General features: G+C 39.0%; 1 protein-coding gene across 3 annotated transcripts in view; it reads left to right on the top strand.

Moving 5' to 3' along the window:
- The window catches only part of Ahcyl1 (adenosylhomocysteinase like 1), a 33,819-nt gene extending 9,796 nt beyond the window's left edge, over positions 1-24,023 (top strand). For 2 of the 3 annotated variants that reach the window (XM_034499712.2, XM_034499713.2), the window contains exons 2-17: positions 9,640-9,751; positions 12,042-12,185; positions 13,092-13,192; positions 13,676-13,778; positions 14,915-15,009; positions 15,840-15,946; positions 16,777-16,893; positions 17,139-17,202; positions 17,919-18,007; positions 18,371-18,441; positions 18,770-18,864; positions 18,949-19,047; positions 19,404-19,472; positions 19,894-19,972; positions 21,478-21,598; positions 22,028-24,023. In XM_034499712.2, the coding sequence (XP_034355603.1) occupies positions 9,640-9,751; positions 12,042-12,185; positions 13,092-13,192; positions 13,676-13,778; positions 14,915-15,009; positions 15,840-15,946; positions 16,777-16,893; positions 17,139-17,202; positions 17,919-18,007; positions 18,371-18,441; positions 18,770-18,864; positions 18,949-19,047; positions 19,404-19,472; positions 19,894-19,972; positions 21,478-21,598; positions 22,028-22,034 (1,473 nt within the window). In that variant the 3' untranslated portion in view covers positions 22,035-24,023. Of the gene's footprint in view, positions 1-9,639; positions 9,752-12,041; positions 12,186-13,091; positions 13,193-13,675; positions 13,779-14,914; positions 15,010-15,839; positions 15,947-16,776; positions 16,894-17,138; positions 17,203-17,918; positions 18,008-18,370; positions 18,442-18,769; positions 18,865-18,948; positions 19,048-19,403; positions 19,473-19,893; positions 19,973-21,477; positions 21,603-22,027 lie in introns of those variants that run through there. The other variant, XM_076933106.1, reaches the window with a different exon arrangement.
- Positions 24,024-24,913: the final 890 nt, after the last annotated feature.

Genomic DNA, 24,913 nt, shown 5'->3' with positions numbered 1-24,913 from the left:
ACTAAATGTTAAACATTTAAGAGAAAAGTTTCCTTGTCACCATTTAGTGCTGAATTTTTAAAAATGCATTTAAAATACACATCTGCATATTTTAAAGTATGATACCTCCTGAAAATACTCAGTTTCTCAAGTAAACCCTCTTCCCATACACATACAAATCAGTAGTCAGTTTTAACCACACCAAATTGGAATCTTCCCTATACTAATATAGATAGTTGAGATATAAATAGGAAATTATTTAGTAAATGGTCAGCATTGGACTGCCCATATATTGTCTACACTGTAACAAGGAAGCAAGAATCAGCAGAGCTTTTTGCCTGTGGGGTTTAAATTTAAACCCTGCTGGTCTGCACAGTAGCATCTCAACAGCAGGGCATTAGCAACTTAAAAGTTCCCTTCCTCCCTCCCTCCCTTCCTTCCTTCCTCTGGTCTTTCCCTTATTGTAAAATGTATCTTCTGAAAAAACTGTTTGATTCCCCCAGAGCTAACAATTGTTCTGGAATTATTCTCAGCCTTTCAGCAACCACAATCTTGAGTAGACCAGCCCTTGAAACAGCAGGGGACTGATTTCCCCACCTAGTTCCAAAAGAAGAAATGCTACTGAGCTTGTGGCTTGTTTGGGATTTTTGTTTGTAGTTTTTGCTTTTTTACATTTCAGTGTCAAGTTGCCTTAAGCAAATCATACAGCCCCAACTGCTATCCATCCTGTTTTTTTTTTTATCTGTGAGCATGCAGCCCTTAGATAATGCTAGTTTTTGAAAATAACAAATTGTTTTGTAAACCATAAGCCATTAATTTGAGACAGACAATGTAAGAAAAAAAGTCAAGGAAATCTGGGTATTTAGGATATTATTACTTATTAAATTTTATTTCTTTGTATGTATGTGGGCGGGTGTTCATGTAGAAGTCAGAGGACAGCTTGCAGGAGTTGGTTCTCTCCCCATATTTGTCCCAGGATTGAACTCTGCTCTGTCAGACTGTAGCATTCACCATTTCCCACTGAGCCATTTCACCAGCCTGTTATTAATTATTTTATTGTTTAACATACTAGTACATACTGCTTTTAAACTTTTCTCATCAACTTTAAGTAAAAATTCTGATTTAGTACTTCCTGTGTTGAGGCTTGTTCTTTGTGTATCAGGAGTTTTTTAAAAATTGAAAATTGCTTAGATTACTGATATCTCGGCAGTGTTACTTACTGAGAAAATAACTCTCCTTAAACAAAGTTTGTTTATTTTAGTTTGCTGTGCAGTATTAGCAAGAAAACTTGATCTTTATGCTCCTGCGCATACCACTGGTTAGAAAACAACAGAAGATGGGCTCAGGCAAACTCAAACTTGACTATGCCAGATGGGCGGCATACAGTGCATTACTCACCCTGGAGTGACAGGTAACTTTTGCTTTAAAACAACTCCAGAGAAGCCTCAACTGACAGTCCTTTTTGCTTCTTACAAGCCACATAAATTAGTAGTTTCATAATAAGTTTTTTATGTAAACTTATAGTATGGAAACTAAAATCAGCTGAAGCTCATTAGTAGGGGTTTCACTTTATCCTTTCAAATTGAAACCGTGTAACCCAGCTATAGGATACATTGTGAAAGGTCCATTGGCTCTTTTAGCAATAATTGTGGTTGCTACATAGTTACTAGTCAACGTGGGCTCCTGGAAGTCAGGTTTATCTTCTTATGTTTTGACAGGATGAGCCTATAAGCTTATGGGAAGCAACTAATGGATGACACCTTTTTAAAAAACAAGTGATGTAGGCCCTGTCTGGTTAGCCCAGGGCTCAAAACACCAGTTCTCATTGACATGACAGCCACATATCAATAGCTGCTTATAGTTCTGCCACTTAAACACTAGTTGGCGGACTCTATTCATCTCCAGGTAGACATAGTCTAGCCTTCCCAAATGCTGAGCTGACTCACAGCATGACTCACTTACTAAACAAATGCAGGAATTTAAAATGTAATTGATTTTTAAATCTCACATAAGTTGTACTTCAGACCAAGGAAGAAAAATTTGCTTTTAAATATTACCTTCCTCTTGTTAGGTTAAAACATTACCCAATGGTGCCAGAGAACCAAGTGGGTATCTTTTTAGATCTATCCACTATTTGTTTGCTGCCTGTTAAATTTTCTTCTTGTAGACATTTGTGTGAAGTGTACAGATAGGCCTGTTTGTAAGCAATTGACAAGTTTTCCTGTAAAAAAAAAAGAACATCTCCACCTAGGATGCACAGTAGGATATGCCAGTTTAACTTAAAGGTGCCATTTAGCGTGTCACTGGCTTAGAGAGAAAGGTGAATATAGTAAGTTAGCTATTTTGATCTTTCCCAGGCTAGCCTGGAACTTGTAATTCTCCTGCCTCAGCTGGTGATCACAGGTGTGTACTGCCATAACTGTCTTCTGACCTGATTTTTAGTATGCACTCTATGAATCTAAACAAAGTGACTTCCAAAGAGGGACAGAATGTACAGAATATTTAGCTTGATGCCTTTTGAAAAAGTAAGAGAAGGAAAATGAGAATGTAAACATGTATTTGCTGGAAGAAAGTCAACACAAAAACATACAGAAGTCACTGAAAATAGAGTGGAGGGAAGTGAGACTCTGGATACAAGTGTAAAGCTTGAGTCATGTTATTTTATGTCAAGGTAAGATTTAATTGGGGGGGGGTGTGAAATGTTAAAAGTCTTTAGAAACAAATGAACTCAACTAGCACAGGAAATCTAAGCTAATGTATCAAATTGTTTGTGCAGGCTTCCAGTAAATAGTACTTGGACTGTGTATCCTTCCTGAAATGTGTAAGGACAATAAGAACTTGAAGGAAATCTCCTTACCTTTGTGTTTGTTTGTCTACACTGTGGCATAGAGTGTGGGGGTCACAGTGCAGTCATGGGTGTCAGTCCTCACCTCCGCTTTGCTTGAGACAGTGTTATTTGTTCTCTGCTTCATGTGCCTGTGAGCCTCGCCTGTCCCTAACTCCCATAAAAGTGATGGGACAAAAACAAACAATAACAACAAAAACCAGCTCTCTAATGTGGTTCTCTGGTATCCACTGTGCTCTGTGGCATATGCATGCTCTTCTTCCACATGTACGTCATTCACAATAGTAAAAAAAAAAAAAAAAAAAAAAAATGTTTTTAAATGTGCAAAAAAGAATTTATTAGAATTTTCATGTTTGTACCTTTTTGCCTCTATTATATGAAAGTATGAATGCACATATATTGCGAGTGTATGTATATACCACATGAAAATTCAGAGATTCATTTTAAATCTAGAGTATATACATATTTATTATGTTGTTCTTTTGAAGTTATTTTCTTTGTTAAGAATGATAAGTTTGGAAAAATAAAAGCTCCATAGTGGTGCTGGGAGAGGAAGATCAACAGCCCTTTCTGACATGTTACTAAAGTAATGCATATTTTCTATAGAACAGGAGGCTACAGTCACTAGTGCTAGTTTCCTCTTAAAATCTAGAGGTGCCAGTAGATGCGTGTTAGAAGAGGGTAGGCTAGCATGATATGAGGATAAAGCAATTAGGCTAAGTAGACATGGAAAGTTGGTCTGAATATATTTTACATTATGTTGTAAATTGTGTTTTTTAGAAGATTAGGAAGACCACCTCTGTACTACTTCAACACCTTCAAAAAACACAGAATTAAAAGCCACTAACTTGTTCTTTTTACCTTTAGTTGGCAACTGCTTGTTTAACTGCAGCTCTTAGGGAGACAGTAGAGGCCAGTGAAGAGTTGTCTCTTGAAGAAAAGGGATAGTGGCTGATGTAACACCATTTGTGCTTTGGGAAGTTTTCAAGTGTTGTCTCTCATGGCTTCAGTGACTCAGCTCTATGGGCCTGATAGTACCTCGTTCTTCCTCACACTAGCCTGCCTTGACACTGTATCACATTGAGTTCCATTTTGAAAAGCATAATTTGTCTGACTGTAGAATTAGATTCTAGTAGTGTGTGTTATTGGTAACATATAAAAGGGTACAGTGGAGGAAGTATATGTGTGTTGTGATTAGTCAGCCTGTCCACCCACTCCCTCCTGGAAACTCAGGCGCCATCTGGGGAGAATGAGAACTTAAGAAACTTAAGACAGAAGGAAGATGGAACAGCCAAAACCTGCTGGGTCTCAGAAAACGTTTCTATACCAGGAAATGAAAGAGACTGAAGGTGCCTAGTTTGGCTCTGTAGCTCAAAAATGATCCTTTTTCAATTCACATTCTCTGATGTATGTGTTTGAGGGCAAGTTATTGGAAAGAAAAGACCCCCCCTTATTTATTTGTTTGTTTATTTATTTATGTACTTAGTGTATATGAGTGTTCTGTTTTCATGCACACCAGAAAAGGGAATCAGATTTCATCACAGATGGTTGTGAGTCACTGTATGGGTGCTAGGAATTGAACTCAGGACCTCTGGAAGAGTACCCAGTGCTCTTAACCACTGAGCCATCTCTCTAACTCTACTTTAGGAAACTTGTAATTGAAGTAAAAGATGCTAGACTTGGGTATTTCTTGTTTCACAATATTGGTGTTTATTGTTGGGGCGTTTTGTTTTTTGGATACATTTAAAACAGGAATCAGACAGATCTCTGCTAAGAATCAAAAAAAAAAAAAGATGCTACATTGGGAAGAGGGGCTGACTGTTTCAACCTCTTTTCTATCTGAGAAGGTAGTGGCTGAGAGTAGAGTCTTGAAAGGAATAATTAGCTGGAAGATGTATGGAGAAGGGATTAGAAAAGATGACGGAGCCTTAGTGTTTTAATACATATCTTAGTAATTGTCCTTGTTAAATTTTCTAGTTTCTGATAGTATTTTTGGCTCAGTGCTGTTACCTAAGAAATATGCTACCCATAATTTCTAAGCAGCAAAATTCTGTGTACAATATGCCAGAGAAGGCAATGGAACAGAATATATATGTTTTCAAATTCATCAGAAAACAGAAAGATACTGGGCCCTCAGATAATCTCAGTAGGTAGAAAGACTGGTCCTTCCATGCACGTCTAAGGTATGCTTTCTTAATGATTTGTTTTCCTAGTACTTGCTGTTTACCTTTGAGTCTAGTTCTTCACCCTTAGGAAAAAAACCTTCCTGAGGAAATTAAAAGCCATTAGATAGATATGTGAAATAACAAAGTTAATAAGATGTCTGGTCTAACCTCTAATTTTTGGAGGACCCATGTTAAACAATATCTGGATAAGGCATAGACGCAAGTCATCATATCTACTAAACTGTATGAAAAGCTGCCTTAAAATAGCACCTTAACTTGGCCTGAAATTTAATTAGATTTTTAAAGATACAACAAATAGACTTCCATGTTTGTATGTGTTATAGTAGCCAGCATGTTCCTAGGGGAGCAGTGAAAGTCATGGCAAAGCTGTCTGTTACTATTACATGGAGAATCAGTTCATACACAGATTTTAGAGAGCCTTAGTTCTTGCATCGATCTGTCATAGGATGAAGTGGGGACTTAGTGCCAAGCAAATATGTTGACTAGAAGAATATATTTCACGTTGTATATTGTCCTGATCATTGTCACTTAACCATAGGGTTATAGTAGTGTTCTGGTAGCTTTTAATTTCCTCTAATTTAAGAGAGAGAAGGAAAATTTGAATTAGGTATGGGAAGGAGGGAAGGCAACTGAGCTATTTACTTCTGAGTGTGTAGACCATACCTTTTCAGAAGTAAACTCAACTTTGGGTAGTAAAAAAAAGTATTAAGATCAATTAAACAAATAATTACAGTTATTTTTCTTTTGAAGTTTATAACTTTTTTGGGTTGCCTGTGTTCCCTTTGTCTTGGTAAGTACTGTAGCATCCTGTAGATCACTCTGTCACTACACCCACCATAATGAACCCAAATTATTAGGTCCGGCTTTTCCTAATGAGCCTTAGTATTACACAGAAGTCAGTCCAACCATCATAAGTTGTGCTTTAAAATAGCACACTATACTAATATGTACTATTCTGGCCTTAAGATGCAGCAAGTAGACGTCTGTTTGGATATGCTCATTGGAGAATGGTTGATGTAGCCTATCCTTTCTCATATATGCTGTTATATGAGCTGAGTGGTACTTTGGGTATTTTTCCTTCTTTCTTCCCTGTATTTACTACCTTATGCTAAAGCATCCCAGTGAAAACCTAATGGTTGGAGAAAATCATGACAGTAAGAAGTAATACAAAGCATGCTTTTACAATTGTCTTGGGTTTTCTTTTATCCAAATTACCATATTTTTCCACTTAACTACACTGAGTTTAACCCAAACAGAAAGCTGCTATTAGATCCAGTTTCACTAGAAACCAGAAGTTGGTTTTGGCAGCAGTATCCTTATTTACAGCATAAAGGTGAACAGCATGCAGAGATTCCTTCCACCTATGGAGAAACAGCTGCTAGCTGGAAAGAACCTGTAGAGTTAGACTCTTGGAGGAAACTGGCAGAGTCCCAGCATTCATTCTGTAGCAGCTGCTGTGAGACAAGTCTCTGCAGCTTGTTCAGGGTAGCAGAGAGGACAAGGATATCATGCATCCGTGTGCTGTTGGACCACCTTACAGACAGCTATCCACTATGCCGTTACTTGAGTTAACACTGCCTACTTCAAATGTGGACAATATCCATTATTTGAGAGATGGGGTGTTAGGAGCCCTGCACACAGTAGTAAGCTACTTGCCATAGCCTACTATTTTTAGATGGGAAAGATTTTGCTAAGCTTTAGACCACTGATAAGCTTTATTAATACAAGGAGAGATTATGTCTATTAATCTCAGGTTGCTAAAGAAATATTTCTAGCTTGCTTCAACTGCTTTTCTATGTTTTTTTATCTAAAAATCTGCAAGTGTTACTGAAGTTCCTTCCCCCACTTCACCACAGTGTAGGTAGTATCTGGAATCATGCCCAGAACCTTTTGAAAAAAAAAAAATAATAATAATAAGATGAAGAGGAGAAGGAATCTAACAGCCAGGAGAAGGGAGCACTTCCGAACAGGCTGCCCATGCCAGCAGCAGGGAGCCTAGAGGTAATGCTGCCTCTGGAAGCTGTTAGCAGCCACTGATGGGCTGGCTCTTGACTATACTTTTTTTTCACTGCCAAAGTAACTGCATATTAGGTTGAAATTCATTACCATGGTCATCTCTTCTTGATTTACATCTTGCTGACTGAAGAAGTAGTGAACATGTAATTGGAAATCCTATTTAGAGGATTTAGCTTTTTGTTTGTTTTTCTTTTTGAAAAAGTTAATACATTTGAATTTAAAGTACTTAAAGTTTTAACACTTAGAGTAAAAAAAATGTCTTGGGCTTCATGATGGTATTTGTTTATCATATTCTGAAATGATATATGTGGCTCAGCTTGATTTGTGATTGTCATTTGTCTTTGAAGCTTGACTTAATATTGTACAAGAATGGAGTTTTAATTCTTCAGATGATTATTAAATCCCTTCCCGCATGTGTGAGGCCCTGACTTGCTCTGGGGGTATGTAGTTCTTTTTTATGCCTTCAGTATCTGTTTTCAGACTTAATAAAATAGGTTCTCCCTTTCTGTGTCAGAATTGCGTGAAAAAAAAGCTTCCACAATTAGATGGTGAACCAAGATGAGTTCTAAACCCCCAGATTTCTGTCTGTGGTCTGCTATTTGATTCTGTCCTCTGCAATTGTTCTTAGTGGGAAGCATGCTGGATAGGAAGTTCAAAATACAAGCCAGTGACCCCTCGTTTGCTACTTTATGACTGTAGAGTCCTACTAGTTCTGTTTTTCATTTGTTCATACTAACTGCCCATGCCAAAGCTACAGACCAAAGTTTGCTTCTTGCATGGAGTGCTACCCCAGCAGAGGATATATGTGTTGGAAGAGGAAGATTGGACAGCTGTGGCTAATGTAGAGTTTACTTTTTAAATTTTATCATTTTTTAAATATATGAACGGTTTGCCTGTCTGCATGTGTGTGCACAACAAGAGTTCAGTACCTTCAAAGGCTAGAGAAGGGAGTCGGGTCATCTTAGGCTGGAGTTATAGACAGTTGTGAGCTGTTATGTGGGTGCTGGGGATAGAACCCAGGTCTTCTGGAAAAGCATCCAGTGTTTTTAACCACTGAACTATTGCCCCAGTTCCTGGTTTATTCTTTCTAGCTTGAAAGTATTGATGATTGGGCCATTTGTATTATGCAGAAAAACTTTTCACCTATGATAGTATATAGTTCCAGAGATACTATTTGTTAAGGACATAATTTAATAGTTTCTCCATAGGAACCTTTTCAGAGTTCTGAATATGAATCCAGATTCTCAATTTTTACTCTTTTTATCTCAAATAAAATTTTTATCTCAAATATTGTAGAAAGAGGTCATCAAAATTTATATGAGAGTTCAAGAGGAAAGGCTTAAGCCAATGGTTCTCAATGTGTACATTGAGACCCATTTGTCAAACTTCTGTCTTCAAAATTATTTACATAATGAACATAATTTTATGCTTGGGGGTCACCACAAATGAGGAACTATTATAGGGTCAAAAAGTAGGAAGATTCAGAACCACCGGTTTAAGCCATATAATTCCATATTTTCACACATTTTGTTTATAAATAATATTGATTGCAAACTATTTTCAATTTATTAAAGCCAGTGGTCCAAGTATTTTACCGTGTAGATACAGTGACACATACACATAGCCCTAAAACTCAAGTTAATGAACTGATACAGAAGAATTGTGAGTTCTGAGTTAGCCTAGGTTTTTCAAAAGACCTAGTCATTAAATATATATATATATTTAATATATATTATCTAGTTCTAATTTATTCTACCTACAAAGACCTTTAAAACTTGTCATTATTTTCTTCTTTTAGATTTATCTTGATTATTTAGAATTTAATTAGTGGAGAATTTGGTGTTCGCTTTAAACTTCTCTTTCATCTGTACACTCTGGTATTTTAAATTTTTACCAGTGCTACAAAACTCTAGGGATACTGCATTGGTTTTAGGAACTACAGATGACATAGCTGGGCTGTAATGTGTTTTGCTATTGCTAGACATCCTATTCAAAAGCAAAGCCACTGCCAAATTCAGAAAAAGAATATGGCACAAGAGCGTACACTTAGAGAATACAAAACCAGATTATGATATTATATCTGTTTTCTGATAGAATTGAGCGAAAGGATAAAGAGTTTAGTGTTAGTATGTAAAAGTTATATAAAATGGAAGGGAGAAACTTAATGAGATGAAGAAAATTTAGTAAAATTGGATAGTTACTAAAATAAATGGCTTTTCAGAATTACCCTCGTCCCTGTCCAGCCTAGATCTTCCTGAAATAACTGGAAAGAGACAGTAGTTTTAAAAGAGTTCAGAAAGCAGCCTCTTCCCTACCTTTCTAATGAGAGTTACTGCCATAGTAAGAATATGGTAATCATGAATTTTAGGAAAGTTAGTGTATGGCTTTGGAAAATGACATGTTTTGGTACAGCAAGATGGGTGAAAGTGCCTGCCTCCAAGGCTGACAACTTAAGTTCTATTTCCAGGACTCACATGGTGAAAAGAGAAAACAGAGTCCCACAATTTGCCCTCTGACTTCTTGTGTACCTTGGTACATGCACATACGCATGATAAATAAGATCTATACAATTCCCTTGTACTAAGTTTTCAGCTTTTTACCTTTCTCTTGTAGCAAATCCAGTTTGCTGATGACATGCAAGAGTTCACCAAATTCCCTACCAAGACTGGCCGGAGATCTTTGTCTCGCTCCATCTCGCAATCCTCCACAGACAGCTACAGTTCAGGTAGGTGTGACTTTCATGTTTCTTCTGTCTCTCCTTATTCACTGGTGCTCTTCACTAATACTTACAACTTGAAAATCATTCCCGGCAAGACTTGTAGCTGAGGATGCTTTTGTTGAGATTTTCTTTCCCAAGATTTTCTTTACTGTGTGGTCTGTGACCATTGCCTAGTTAGCGGTACTAGGAAGTTCCTATATCCACATTTGCAAGGGCCAGTGGTATTTTTGCTTTCAGAACTGGCATTTAAAAGGAAATATACTTTTAAACATAAGTTATTTGTATAAAATATACCCTTCCACCCATGTTTTTCTTTTTGTTGCTAAGACAGCTTGAATTATGATAATAAAATTTATATTTTTGTCTCCTTTTATTTACAAGATTACCCTTTATGTTGACATGTCTTTCCATGTTAATTTCTGGAATGGGAAGATTGTATTGTCATGTAACTCCAGCTGTTTCCCTACCCTCCTGTCTCAGCCATCTGCAGTAAGTCAAGTCTTTGTTCTGGTTAAGTTGTGCCTATCTCAGCCACAGAGAAGGTATTAGAAAATAACTGGAAAGGCTGTTAAGAGGCTGAGATGACTCAGTAAAGTACTTACTCTGCACGCATAAGAACCTGAGTTCAATCCACATAAGAAGCTGGGTGGGGTGATACATTCTTATAATCCCAGTACTGGGAAGAAAAGCAGATTTCTAGATTGACTGGCTGGCCGGCTGCCTGTCCTAACCTAATCAGTGAGCTCCAGTTCCCAGTGATGGACCCTACGTCCAAAAAAAAAAAAGGCACTTGAGATGAGGTTGACCTCTCTGACTTCCATATGCACAGACATACATTCACAAAAGCTTCTGAATCATAGAAAAGGAACTGAAGAAAACATTTAGAGCCATCTAATACAACTCCTTCATCATTCTACAAAAGAAATAGTTAAAAGATTAAAAGGCTTGCCCAAGTCCAGATTGCTATTAATGTTAATGAAGATTTGTATGAAAAGCCTTTTATTGTTTCTTACCAGTAGTGTTTGCATTGTTTTATTAACTCCAAAGGCTGATTGTGAGGTTTAAGCAATGCAAAAAAAAAAAATTATCAAAGAAAATTGTATATCTTCTCTGTGACACTGATATCCCAACCAATACAGGCAGGATGGGCAAACTGAATAATCAACTGAAATAAAGGGTCATATAAATTTTGTGGGGCTGCAGCATGCAAGAAACAATCCCAAATAGGATGTCTATCAAAAATGAAAAGGTATCTGAAGTGACAAACTAAATTTGTGTGAAATGAGCAGAGCACCTATAGGTAAACAAAGAGGGGAATTTCATGTGGGAATATTGAGTTCTAGAAGGAAAACAGATGGAGGAAGGGAAGTTCTCAAAGGTCTTGATGGTCATCTTACAGAAACCCATTAGATCGTCTAAAGCCTAGAATAGAGCTGAATTGTTAGAGTGGGGAAGGTGACCTTTCTTAGTGTTTGTGTTGACTGCACTTCTGTCCTTTGGGAGGACATATCTGTGGGAGTCAATAAGAGAGCCTGAGTGCAGTGGCCAGGGAAACATCCAGCTCACAGAGGAAAGAAGAGACTGGAAAAGTAATGCATGACTGTAGATCTTATTGCATATCCATCTAGAGGATGGATTTGAATTTTATGGGAAGTTTTTATCTCAGATTTGTCTTCTTGACAGATTTTTTTTCCTCCCATAGTTGGGAGAAAGATCTGCTTGTTTTCTGTCCTTTTCTGTATTCCTGAACACAGCCCGGTATAAAATTCCCTCAGAATTGCTTTTATCTCTATTAGTGGTTCTCAGAAGCAGTACTTGGAAACTTGTTGGAAATGCTACCTTAAATACCTCCCAAGACCTGCCAAATGCTTAACTTTGGCCAGGGACCTAGCAATTTGTTGTTTAAAAAGCAGATCATCCTGATATATGTGTAAGTTGAGAACCAGTAATCTATAGAAATGGCATTTATCACTGTTACTCCATTCTTGTAGAGTCTGGTTACAGTCCAGAGGAGCCAAGTAAGTGTTCAGGTGGTACAGGATTAGGCTCCATAGTTCTCTATTACACACACTGCCGGCAAAGTATCACAGGGTGAGTGAACGGAGCTGCGGTGCTAAGAGATAGTTTCATTCACACCAGATGTTAGAGCCTGGAGGAGCAGAACTGATGACTGATGACGTAAAAGGGACCTGCAATTAAAAGTGTTCGCTTCACTTAAATAACAGTCCCGTGGGGACTGTACTCAGTGGAGTTTGGGCCAATGAGGTTTTTCTCTCCGTTTCTTTGCTGTCTCTAGCTGCATCCTATACAGATAGCTCTGATGATGAGGTTTCCCCTCGAGAGAAGCAGCAAACCAACTCAAAGGGCAGCAGCAATTTCTGTGTGAAGAACATCAAGCAGGCAGAGTTTGGACGCCGGGAGATTGAGATTGCAGAGCAAGGTAAAGGAGGGAGTGAGCGGAAGGCCAGAAGCACCCTTTGCAGTGCTTATCAAGACCTGGGCAATTTAAGTGTCATGGAAAAGAGTTTCTCACACTTTGGATAAACACTTCTCTCTATATGGAAACTGAGCCTTAAGGTTCCTGTGTATGTTTTCTTTTTCTTTTTCTGTTCCCAGTGTATGGTAATTACAGAGTGGTTTCTGTTCTCCTCATCTTGACACCGTACTCACAGGTCTACAGTGTATAGTCAGCAAGTGTTGGATCATAACAGTGGTTAGTTGTGTGGGATATTTTTGTAGCTGCCAATACCAGAGACCCAGATTTCCCAGAAACAGCTTATATGACAGGTTTCTAACCTAAGGTTGTGGTAGCCTGGGGTCTCATTAAGTCCTAGACACCCTCAGCTGGAACGGAGCACAGGTGACTGACAGTCAACTGCATCTTAGTGTCTCTCTTCCTCTACACTGCTCCAAGAGTCTCTACTCTTCTGTCTTTTGGGGGTGTTTTTGTTTTTTTCATGTTAAAGGTGTGTTTCATACTTCAAGCTTGACAGGCTCAGGTAAGATAACAGAGAAAAATAGAAATGTCTTCCACTGAGTTCAAAGTCATTCCTCCTAGTCTGACGAAGACATACAGAAGTCTGTCCACTTTGGCCAGTTTTGAAAGTTTAATTCATTCTCTGCTCAGGCCTTTGTATATATAAAGCAGAAGCAAGACCTGCCAATTGTGCTTACATCATAACCTTCATTTACTCCACTGATGAAACTTCCAGTCATCAGGGAAATACGTTTGGCATGTTCTACCCCATCTCACCATGGGTTAACAGACCTAACCCTGCTTGTGGCTGGGCAGGAGCGAATGGTGTTGGTATTGTGGACCTGGCTCAGATCCTCTGTTCTTCCACAGACATGTCTGCTCTGATTTCACTCAGGAAACGTGCTCAGGGAGAGAAGCCTTTGGCTGGTGCTAAAATAGTGGGCTGTACACACATCACGGCCCAGACAGCGGTGAGTTTGTTGGAAGAAAATAGAGGGACTTCTGATGTAAGGGGAAGAAAACTTTTTTTTATTAAAAATAAACATGCCATCCTAGGCAGTTGTGGCAAAGAAGCAGACGGATCTCGGTGAGTTGGAGGCCAGCCTGGTCTACAGAGTGAGTTCAAGTACAGCCAGGACTACACAAAGAAACTCTGTCTTGAAAAACTATATAGACAGACAGACAGACAGATAAACGAACATGCCTTTTCTTCCTACCTAGCTGTCTTAGGAGGATGTAAAATGATTGTTATAAAAATGTTTGAAGACTTTTAGGAACATGTCTTTCAGGCATAGATAAGTAACTGTGTGCCACGCAGCTGACTGGTACCTTTGTGTACTTCTCCAGTGGCGGGTCAGCTCTGTGATGTTACAAATATGGTCCTCTTGCTAACATTTATCCCCTGCTCCTTGGTAGCCCCATTTTTCCTCACCTATCTTTCTATACATCCATAGGTACTAATTGAGACACTTTGTGCCCTGGGGGCTCAGTGCCGCTGGTCTGCCTGCAACATCTATTCAACTCAGAATGAGGTAGCTGCAGCACTGGCTGAGGCTGGTAAGTTCCATTTTTTACCAACTCTGCCTCTAGTAATTAAATACAACACAACAAAATTGTCATTATACCATGTCTCTCCGTTATATATGGAGAGTATAAATTTGGGCAGTCTTAAAACAACAGAGCCTGGATATAAAACTTAATGGTGGAATATTTCCCTGGCATGCAGCGCAACAGTGAATTCCATACCCATTATCATGACGGGTAAAGAGAACAAGAAGAAATTTATACTAAAACCAAGGTATACTTTAAAACAAAAATAATAACAAACAAACAAAACCTAAGGAAATACTCAATTCTAATGTTAAATGAATGAAGGAAGGATAGTAAATGTGAGCGCAGCTGGTCTCTTCTCCCCAAACGTCTTTCTATTTTGAAAGAACATTGTAAGTAGTGTCTAATGGATTACTGGTATTTTGTAGTACACTAAAATTTTTGTGCTATAAGCTTTAATTAAAAATAAAATAATTTTTATTGTCAAAATGTTCAAAAGTACATCACCTTGAAGTTGGTCTGAAGACCTTCCACCTTCTAGGATCTTAAGAAAGTTACAGTATAGACTTTATTTCATTCTTTTCTTACAACTGTTTATTATAGAAGAAGATTTAAGAAATTTAAAAAAACCCAAGATTTGACAAGCTTCTCTTTATATATTACATTGGTAAACCAAATCTTAGTATGTACATATTTTTATACCCAAAACATTACATTTTCAGAAGTAATTTCTCACATCACTTACAAGTGATCACATGATTCATTCCAGTGGCCACGTGGTTTTACTTCTTCATTTTCCTAGAATTGCATGTTTAAATTATCCTGAGCTGTCTATTGACATGCAGTGCTCTAGAAGGAGCTTTGTTTTACATACTTTGCCTCCTTAAGATGCAGTGTAAAGTGTAAAATTGGCCTAAAGACAGTAATATTTTATGACTCCAAGATATTTTTAAAACAGAAATCTCTTAATCTCTTAACTAATATCTGAACTAAAAAGTACTATTTTGACTTTTATTCTCTTAAGTTTTCCCTCTTCAGAATTGTTTCTTTTCTCTTTCATTCTTCATATGTATCTCAGAAGCTGGTACTGATTGATGTACACATCAGAAGCAACATTAATTGATTTATTTCTGTCTCCATAGGAGTTGCAGTATTTGCTTGGAAGGGCGAGTCAGAAGATGATTTCTGGTGGTGCATTGACCGCTGTGTCAACATGGACGGGTGGCAGGCTAACATGGTAATCATTCGTGTCCACTCCATAATTTTTACTATGGATTTATTTCCTTTTCTCCCTTAAAGCATGGTTCCCTAAATATAATTTTTGTATGTTTGTTCTTATTTACTGACTATATTGCTAAAGTGTTCATAACACAATACCTACTTGGTATGGATCTAAGATGCACAAGGCCCTGGATTCAATCTCCAGCACCAAAAAGAAAGAAAGGAAGAAAGGCAAGGAAGGAAGGAAGGAAGGAAGGAAAGGAAAGAGAAAAGAAAAGGAAAGAAAGCAAACTTTGAGAAGTGAATAGGAAGGTGGGGGAAGGGTAAGCTGAGATGGACACATGGCTCAAACACAGCAGAGTAAACTGAAGGAAAGGATGTGGTCCCTCTTTGGAGTAGGAGTCTTATTTCTTTCCTTCCTGCTCCACTTCTCCTTTTGTATTCAAAGGAGCCATATATTTCAACTAGACTGAAAATGAGCCCATGATTTGTAATATTTATTTACTATAGCTGGCCATGGCACATGCCTTATGCCCAGCATTTGAGAGGCTGAAGCAGGAGGAATCCTCAAGCTCGGGAATTTTAGACTAGCCTGAGCAACATAGCAAGATCCAGTCTCAAAAAAGAGCTTTCCAATGTAACCTAGAACTCATTTAGGGATTCTTTTAACCATTTTACACCAACAGATTTAACTATATTTCCACTGTCTAAGCCTATTTTGTGGAGCGTTAAGAAGTGCTCTTTCAAAATATCCAGGGCTCTCTCACTAGTGTAGAAAATGGGCTCAAAGTTCCCCCTAGCTCTAGCAGCCTGAATGCCCATAGAAGTCTTCTGGCTGTTCTATAGATCCTGGATGATGGGGGAGACTTAACCCACTGGGTTTATAAGAAGTATCCAAACGTGTTTAAGAAGATCCGAGGCATTGTGGAAGAGAGCGTGACTGGTGTTCACAGGTAACAGATTCTGGAGTAGCTGCCCCTTGTGTCCTTGCCTCATCAAATTCTTCTGGTCTCTCCTAGACTTTAGGCCTGTGTTTCAGACTTAAAATAACTAAGTGGGAGTGTCTTCATTAGATAAAACTGAGTTTCTACTTTTGCAAAATCAAAGTGACCATAGAAGGAATTTTGAAGGAATTATTTTTCAAATTCTAATTCACATGTTTTTATCTCTCCCATTTGCTCCACTGAGTAATTAATTAACAGTTATTTGGGGGTAGGGGTGTAGAGAGAAGTGTGTCTTGGAAAACTTGTGCTCAATGTTGTATTATAATTTTTATATTTTAAATATGGAGGGAAAAGTCTATTGAAAAACTACACGCGATGCAACAAAAACTGGAGATACACTCTTCTTGGCTTGGTGGAAATAACTAACTGGTATCTAGGAGTATTGCTCTACAGGGGCACAGTGTACGTGATTGCTCTCACAGACTCAGTAAACCACATCAAAACTATTGTCATCTTTGTTTAGCTGAAGTAGACTTGAGTATTTAAAGTTAGAACAATGCCGACCTAAGGTTATAATGTTCCCTTCGCAGAAGAGGAGTAAATTACTTCAAGTGAAAATTTTTTTATTTTTTTTCCAAGATTAAAGGATAAAATAGAAGGAAATAAGTTGAGGAGAGATGACAAGAAAATAGTCATGTTTCCAAAGAACTTCTGGGCATAAATAAGACTAAGGAGGGCAGCATGGAACTTGAAGAGACAGAAGCAGACTTGCTGTTTATTGTTATTGTTTATCACCTAACTAGTTGTGTGTTTGTTTTGTGGCTTCTTCTCCTTTTTAGGCTGTATCAGCTCTCCAAAGCTGGGAAGCTCTGTGTTCCAGCCATGAATGTCAATGATTCTGTTACCAAACAGAAGTTTGATAACTTGTACTGCTGCCGAGAATCCATTTTGGATGGGTATGTTGAAATGTATATATTCAGACTTTCAGGGACTAGTGGTATTTGTTTGATGTGTTAGTCTGATACCTATAGCTTGCCCCTGTAGTCTCCCTCTTGTACATGTTATTAAAGGGGCCCACTTCACACTGATCTCAGCCATCTTTCAGTTGAGTTTCTCCTGGGCATTGTCCTACACTTGAATTTAATACAAAGGGACTGAGTTGTAAATGATATTTGAGATGAGCCCTTGTCTGTTTCCACAGCCTGAAGAGGACCACAGATGTGATGTTTGGTGGGAAACAGGTGGTGGTGTGTGGCTATGGTGAGGTAAATAGTTGGGCCCCCATGTCTCTGTCTTATTAGAGAAGGGCTTTAGAGAAACATTGGATGGAGACAATCTAGAAATACTGATGAATGTTTTTTGATGCTGTGCTTGAAAATAGTGATAAAAGTTCTTTTCATATTAATTAAAGGCAATGTGTAGTGAATTTTCATATTTTACCAGTTTATCTTATTGATTGATGTCAGCATTACTGCCTCCCACTTACAACCTTTTATGAAATAAAACTCAAGTGAATAAGTATCATTTTATCCCGAACTTATGACTTTATTATAATGGAGAAACTGAAGTGATATTATGGTTGAACATCTGTAAATTGGACTAGGTCCTAGGAAGTTTCGTTGTCTTCACCAGTGGTCCACTGAAGTTATTGGGCTGCTGGATATTAAGTAGATACATTGGAAGTGAGTTTTACCAGGTTTTTAATGGAGTAAATCAGTTGTTCTTGTTTGATCTTGTTTTCATAATTAATACCCAAAGCCTCCCTCTCCCCATCTCTTGTTGCAACTTGTCTACTAAATTATCTCTAATTGAGGTTTACAGCCTAGTTTGGGTTTCTTTCTACTCCAGCTGGGCCTGGGTGTTCACTGGATGATGACTGACTTAGAGAAGGATAATTCCTATCTCCTCAAAGCCTGTCTGCCCCAATGATCATGTCTTCTTAACCCCTATTAGACAACTTGGGTTTTCCTGTGTTCTGTAGGTAGGAAAGGGCTGCTGTGCTGCTCTCAAGGCCCTTGGAGCAATTGTCTACATCACAGAAATTGACCCCATCTGCGCTCTGCAGGCCTGGTAAGGATGGGGCGCTGATGGCACTGTTAGGTTTGGTGTGCATGCTTTGTATCTCTGAGAGCTGGTGGTTGGTTGTTTTTACAGAAATCTTTCAGGAAAAGAGAGTGAAATGCTTTGTTCCTTTGCTCGAAGCCTTTTTGGGGCCTCTTGGTATTTTCTCCTCCTGTGTAGGCACGTGGGGCTCCTCAGAAGCCAGTCTGTAGTTCACTACAGCTCATCGTTTACCACTCTGGGATGGGGCATTAGGGTTTACTGCAGAAGGGGATTTTGTTGTCTAATTCTGTGGCCATTTCAGAACATTTTGTCAGTGTGAGACACACACACGATTTGCTTTGCTTATAGTGTTGCTTTCCTTTCTTCCAGCATGGATGGATTCAGGGTGGTGAAGCTGAATGAAGTCATTCGGCAGGTGGATGTTGTAATAACTTGCACAGGTGAGTATCAGTACTTTGGTGCATGGAGAACAGTGCTAACTCTCAGGCTAAATCTCAGAAGTGACACAGGAGGTAAGACCTGTATTCAGTGTCAGACTTACAGTGACTTCTCAAAGCTTTTAGCATTTTCTAAAAGAGTTTTTTACCATGGTGATTTTTCATATTAAAGCCAAATAATTGAGCTCAAGCATTTTCCGTACACATCTATTTCACAGTGTGTGCAAGCTCTTTAATGGTTAGCAAACACCTCCCAGGTTCCAGCTGGAAACAGTTGCTATTCTTGTTGCCCAGCATCTCTTTTCTTTAAGCCACTCTTGTTTACTTTTAGGAAATAAGAATGTAGTGACACGGGAGCACTTGGACCGAATGAAAAATAGTTGCATTGTATGCAATATGGGCCATTCCAACACGGAAATCGATGTGGTAAGGTTTCTCTCCATTACAGCGAGGCCTTCCTCTGCATTTATTTCACTAGAGCCACAACCAGCTGTCTGTTCTTCCTTCCAGACCAGCCTCCGCACTCCAGAGCTAACATGGGAGCGCGTACGTTCTCAGGTGGACCATGTCATCTGGCCTGATGGCAAACGGGTCGTCCTTCTAGCAGAGGTAACATACACCTCTGACTACAGGCAGTGCTAGGTACACAGAAGGAAAAGGAAGCAGTGGGAATACTAGTTCTGTGTTCCGGTGAATTCTGTCTTTAGATAAAGATGTGTTTTCCCAGTTGTCTATCCCCTAAGAGAAGCACACCAAGAAAACCTCCTTTTTGCTAAGTACATGCACTATTTCCAGCCCTTAGCCAATTTTAGCCTTCGCACCGATTTGTAAAGAGGGAGGGTAAATCCTAGAGTCCTGATCTGAGTGGGGTGCAGAGAGGTCTAAAATCTTTCCTGTTTGTTTGACATGGGTGCCATTAGAACCTGGGAAAAGGCAGCGGCTCATCCCGTCTTTTCTCTTCCCAGGGTCGCTTACTCAATTTGAGCTGCTCCACAGTTCCTACCTTTGTTCTTTCCATCACAGCTACAACACAGGTATGTGGCAAGATGCCTGGTTTTGTCCACTGAGATGGAAGCTGTGGGCATACGCAGATAAGGGCTCTTGTGAGTGTACTGTGTGTTCTTACTGGCCTGTTGCCTTTTCCATGTCCTAGGTTGTTGAGGTTCTCATTTTTCCTTTGAAGAGGTATTTGTGATTGTGTCTCTGAATTGCTGCTCAGCTGAAATTATAGTGTTCCAGCTTAGTTATACTTAGTTTGTTCTTTTGTTAGAAACTAAATAAAAACATCACTTTCTCTTGTATCAACTAGCCTTTATCTCAGGGCAGAGTCCTGGGTGCACTCTTAACAGATGACCAATCACTGTTATGCTTATCCTAAGTTGCTTTTAAATTTAGTTTTATTTTATGTCCTTGTCTAAGAAATGCTTTATTCTCCTGCCCTCTGTCCCACCTTAGGCTTTGGCACTGATAGAACTTTATAATGCGCCGGAGGGACGCTACAAACAGGATGTGTACTTGCTTCCTAAGAAAATGGGTAAGTGACAACTCAAGCCTGTATTGACCCTAGTTGGCTACATGGTTTTATAAAATGACTTTCTTAAAGCACTAGCTGTAGAGTCAGGGTTCTGATTGTTCTTCTAGTACCTAGCCTCAGGAGACAGTCTGTTAGCACCATGAGCCTCTGTTTTTGTGAGAAGTAATGTAAGAATAGTACTATGTAGTTTACAGAATTGTAGTATGAATCTAACCTAAATTAAGGAAGATATTCTTATTCTCAAGTACCCTTCCAAAGCTCACCAGACTTCCCAGAGCAACTAAGTACAGTTTAGACCAAAGTGAGAGAAACAGAAACAAGTTGTATTATTCATCTAATATCTTGATTGACAAATCACCTCCAGCCCAACCTCTGCGCCTCATAGGACCACTTACACTTTGCTCACATGGCATAAACCCTGTCTTGTCCTTTGCCTTTCTACATACTGGCCAGTCCACATGCCTGGCTTTACACTTAAAAACAACTTGCATATTAGGGAGATGCTAGTAGTTAAGAGCACTTGCTACTTTTACAGAGGACCCAGGTTCAAGTCCCAGCACCCATTTAGTATCTTATAATCATTTTGTACTGGGTAAGGGACTCAGTGCCTTCTTCTGGGCTCAGTGAGCACCAGGCACAGATATGGTCCAAACATATACATACAGGAAAACATGTATACACATAAAATTTTCTTAACTTACTTTATATTGCTTTTGGATATTTTGTTGTTGTTGTATATTTTTTTATGTGTGTGAGTGTTTTGCCTATATGTATATGTGGCCACAGGCATGTCTGTTACCTGTCAAAGCCAGAAGAGGGTATCAAAATGACTGGAACTGAATTTATATAGATGGTTTGAGCTGCCATATCGGTGCTAGAAATTAAACCTGGGTCTTCTAAAAGAACAGCCAGTACTTTCAACTGCTGAGTCATGTCTCTACTGTGTAGTGTTCTGTTGTTGTTGCTGTTGTTGTTGTTGTTGTTGTTTTAAGAAATTATAATCATAAAAGTTAGGGAACAATACTAAATATATGCCTTAGAAATCCATCAAAGATAACGCGGGTTTAGGGATTGAGTCGTAAATAAATGTCAGTAACAGGAGGCTCTTTTAAGCCTATTGGATTCATCTTTATGGTTCATGATTTGAAGATAGTTTAGTATAGTTAACAAAGTTGTCACAGGAAACTGGGTGTAGTATATGACATGATTACCCATGATAACTACTCAAGTGAAGCCAAAATCTGAGGGGAAAGTACAAGTACCCATTTGCCAATCTGGTACATGGCCCTCTGCTTGCCCAGTGCATATGCTTAAAAGAGTAATTTCACAGAAATACAACTTTGAAAGCTTTCTTAATTAAGCAGATATTTCAAGTTGTGGATTCTTTCAGGGTTGTTCCATTCCTCTTCTCTTCCTGAATAGTTTTAAGAAATGAAAATAGAAGGGAGGCTGTACCCTAAAGACATGTCTGACAAGAAGTCTACTGCCCTTAACACTTTTCCCAGATGAATATGTTGCCAGCTTGCACCTGCCATCGTTTGATGCCCACCTGACAGAGCTGACAGATGACCAAGCAAAGTATCTGGGACTCAACAAAAATGGGCCATTCAAACCTAATTATTACAGGTAACTTGGAAGAAAGCAATGAAACGTTCTTCCCCAATATTAGACCAACCAGTTTAAACCAGGTTTCTTCAGTAAAGATGAGTGTCATGTCTGATATTTAAGTATAAGGCTACCACTACAGGCTAGCAGTGCAATGACTAGGTTATTCAGTATTACGTGCTTGCCCAGTATAGTGAGGTTCAGTCCCCAGCTCTGCAGAAAACCAAATTTAACAAGTAGTCAGAGAAAATGTGTATCTACCAATAAATGTAAAGAACTAAGTATCTTAAGGTTTTAGAAGGTGAGCCTCACCCCAGGAGGAACCCATGCAGATACCCCCCACCCCACCCCCGCCGCCACCTCCTGGTCTGGGCTGTGAGGAAGCTTGGGAAGATGCTGTTGCTGATGTCAGAAGGAATGTTAACAGCTTCATATCTCTCTCTCTTGCAGATACTAATGGACATATTACAGTGACCAGTCCACATGAACCACACAACTCTAATAGAGTATTTTTTAAGATAACTTTTACTTTATTCTTATTACTTTCCTTTTGATTTTTTTTCTATAATTTCATTTTTCTTTTCTCATCTCATCATTTGAGTTTTGCAGACCACACAGGAACTTGCTCCATGGCTCTTTAGGTGAAACTGAAGTCAAAGGTTTCTCACCCTAGTCACTAAAAGGGGTTAACTCTGCAGACCAGAAAGTTGATTCTTTAACCATTTCTGGTGACTTTGATCGCATTTAGTTACTTATTAACAGAAAATGCTAAGGCATCTTCTATGTGGAACAATCTACAGTGTCTAAATTGCCTTAAAAGAGCCTGTTCCTAGCTGCTGGAACTAGTGCTCTTTCACTTCTTCAGAGGAGCCAGGATGGTACTTCCCAGCCAGGTAGGTTAGATTAGGTGGTGCATGTCAACTTCCTTAGAAACTCTAAGCCCTGTTTCCTGTGTAAGGTGGTGGCATGTCTGGCACAGAGATGTGTTGCTTGTTAAACTCAGTAGGTTCACTTGGATTTGTAGTTCAGCCCTTCCACCAGACTCTCTCATTGTTCTAGTTATAACTAAACTGCATTCTATCAAGTTGAATTTGTCCCTTAGCATTTATTTGTTTTATTTCTTTTAATTAAGGAAAACTTTTAGTGTTATCCCTGAGGAACAGCTCAGGTGGATAGTTACCAGTGTCTCTTTTGAACCTTTGAAGCAAAGTGTGAAGAGTTGAGGCTAGAAAAATACTAGTCTCAGACTCTGATGTTTCCAGCTCATAGTTTATAGCGTCAGTGAACTGGAGCCATAAGCAAAATTTCTCAGCTCTGCCTCACGCAGCTTATGCTGACGGCCAATTTCTTGAGCCATTACTCAGTATAAAACACTGAGCTCTGTCTTTAGGGTTTATCCTTTAAGAGCAAACTTGTGGGCAGCTGTGCTTCTGCAACCTAAATTATTTGAAGGGAAGTCTGTATAGATGGAAGAAAGAATGATAAATTGGGCCAAGGTGAAACAAATGTAACTGTATAATCTGTTCAGAACTGTAGACCTTGTCTGGTGTTAGTTTTATAGACATGGTGCCACTTTTGATTGACACTTGCCACAAAAATAGAAAATAAAAATTATAAACTGAGATCTTAAAGAAGACTTGGTGGAGAAAGTACATCCTGATTCATGCTCTAAGAGAATTCCAAGAGGCCCTCTAAAAATCAGAGAGACTCCCAGGCCACGCACCCCGCTTGCCAGTATCTCTGCATGGTCAAATGAGCTTTCTGCTCACAAGCTTTAAGTATATAAGTATCCAGGATTTTAAGTCCTCAACGTGTTCTAGCTTGTGATCCTTCAAAGATGGGTTATGTGTTAATGATAGGTACTACAAATGTTTACTTCTCTCTTTCCACTGATCAGAGAAACAGGCATTAAAAACAGAAATACAAAAAAGGAAAGCTTTTACCCTGCACCTTCCTTGCAGGGAACGATTATCTTGACAAACTTCTTTCCCTTTCATCTCCCATTTCTCTGTACCCAGCCCCTTCCTGTTCCTTGCCAATGTGATCATGCTTTCTTCTCTATAGATGCTAACATTTGAAGACCCCTTTCCTAGGGCACTTAACCATCTAGTCAGAATGCCACATTCAGTGGGGACTTATCTTGGCTAACAGCAGTGTATCCATCTGGTCAGCTGTACTTTAGGGAAGGGGCCGAGTTCCTGCTGCCCTCTAATTTGCCCTCTGGTCCTGTATCTATTACTGTGTCCATAGGAACAATAGGTAAGGGCTAGTCTCTGTCAAGCCATGTAACAAAGGACACTGGAAAAATGTCTGGCATCAGAGGGAACATTTGGAGACCAACTTGGGAGGAAAATATTCATTTTGTATTGAATGATTTTTAATGAATGCAATATTAATCCTTGCAGATGAGCAATAATCATTAAAATCAATTAAAAATGATAAGACATTTGGTAGTCTTGTGTCTTTTTTGGTTAAATAGCAAATCTTCATTAGACCCTGTTTCCTAGGATGAGACAAGCCATTTAAAGACAAGGTCTGTCTTACATAAGCTGGCCTCAGGCTTCTTGGATCAAGTCATCCTGACTCAGTCTTCCCAGTAGCTTGGACTATAGCATTAGACCAGTGTACCCTACTGTCATTAATATCTTAAGTTGCTATGATATGGATATTGATTATCCTCCTAAAATCTCTGTGTTAAGACTGATGTCACTGTTCAGTGGTGCACTGGACCTTTAGGAGGTAGGACCTAATGGAAGGTGCTTTGGTCACTGGAAGTGTGTAGTTAATTATTTTGGGTATTCATTGTAGTGATGAAAAACTGACTAATACATATGGATGTCTGTCTTAATTCTTGGTGCTGTAAAAGAGCATTGATGTCTCAGTTGATAAAAGTTCTTGCCTTGCAAGTATGAGGACATACATTTCTTTCCCAGAACCCAGGTAGAAAATGTGGGTTGTGTTGGCACATACTTATAATCCCAGCACTGGGAGACAGAGACAAGGAGAATTCCTGGCACTCACTAGATAGGCAGTCTACCCTAATTGGTGAGTTCCAGGCCAGTGAGCTGTCCTGTCTTGAAAGAGAATTCTGTACCAAACAATGACACCTAGGATTATTCTCTAGCCAACAAATGCACACATATTCATATAGATAGACCTGCATGCATGCACACACGTACATAAAACAATTGTGAAACTGGGCATTCTGGAGGATAGAAATTTACTCTCAACATTTCTGGAGGCTGAAATGTCTAGGATAAAGTAATCAGCAAACTGATGATTACAGGCTGTTCTCTGCTTCTAAGATGGGGCCTCTTGGTATCATCACAATGAGAA

Source organism: Arvicanthis niloticus, chromosome 4, assembly GCF_011762505.2.
Source record: "Arvicanthis niloticus isolate mArvNil1 chromosome 4, mArvNil1.pat.X, whole genome shotgun sequence".
Classification (NCBI taxonomy): Eukaryota; Metazoa; Chordata; class Mammalia; order Rodentia; family Muridae; genus Arvicanthis; species Arvicanthis niloticus.
This window is presented reverse-complemented; position numbering and strand designations above follow the sequence as displayed.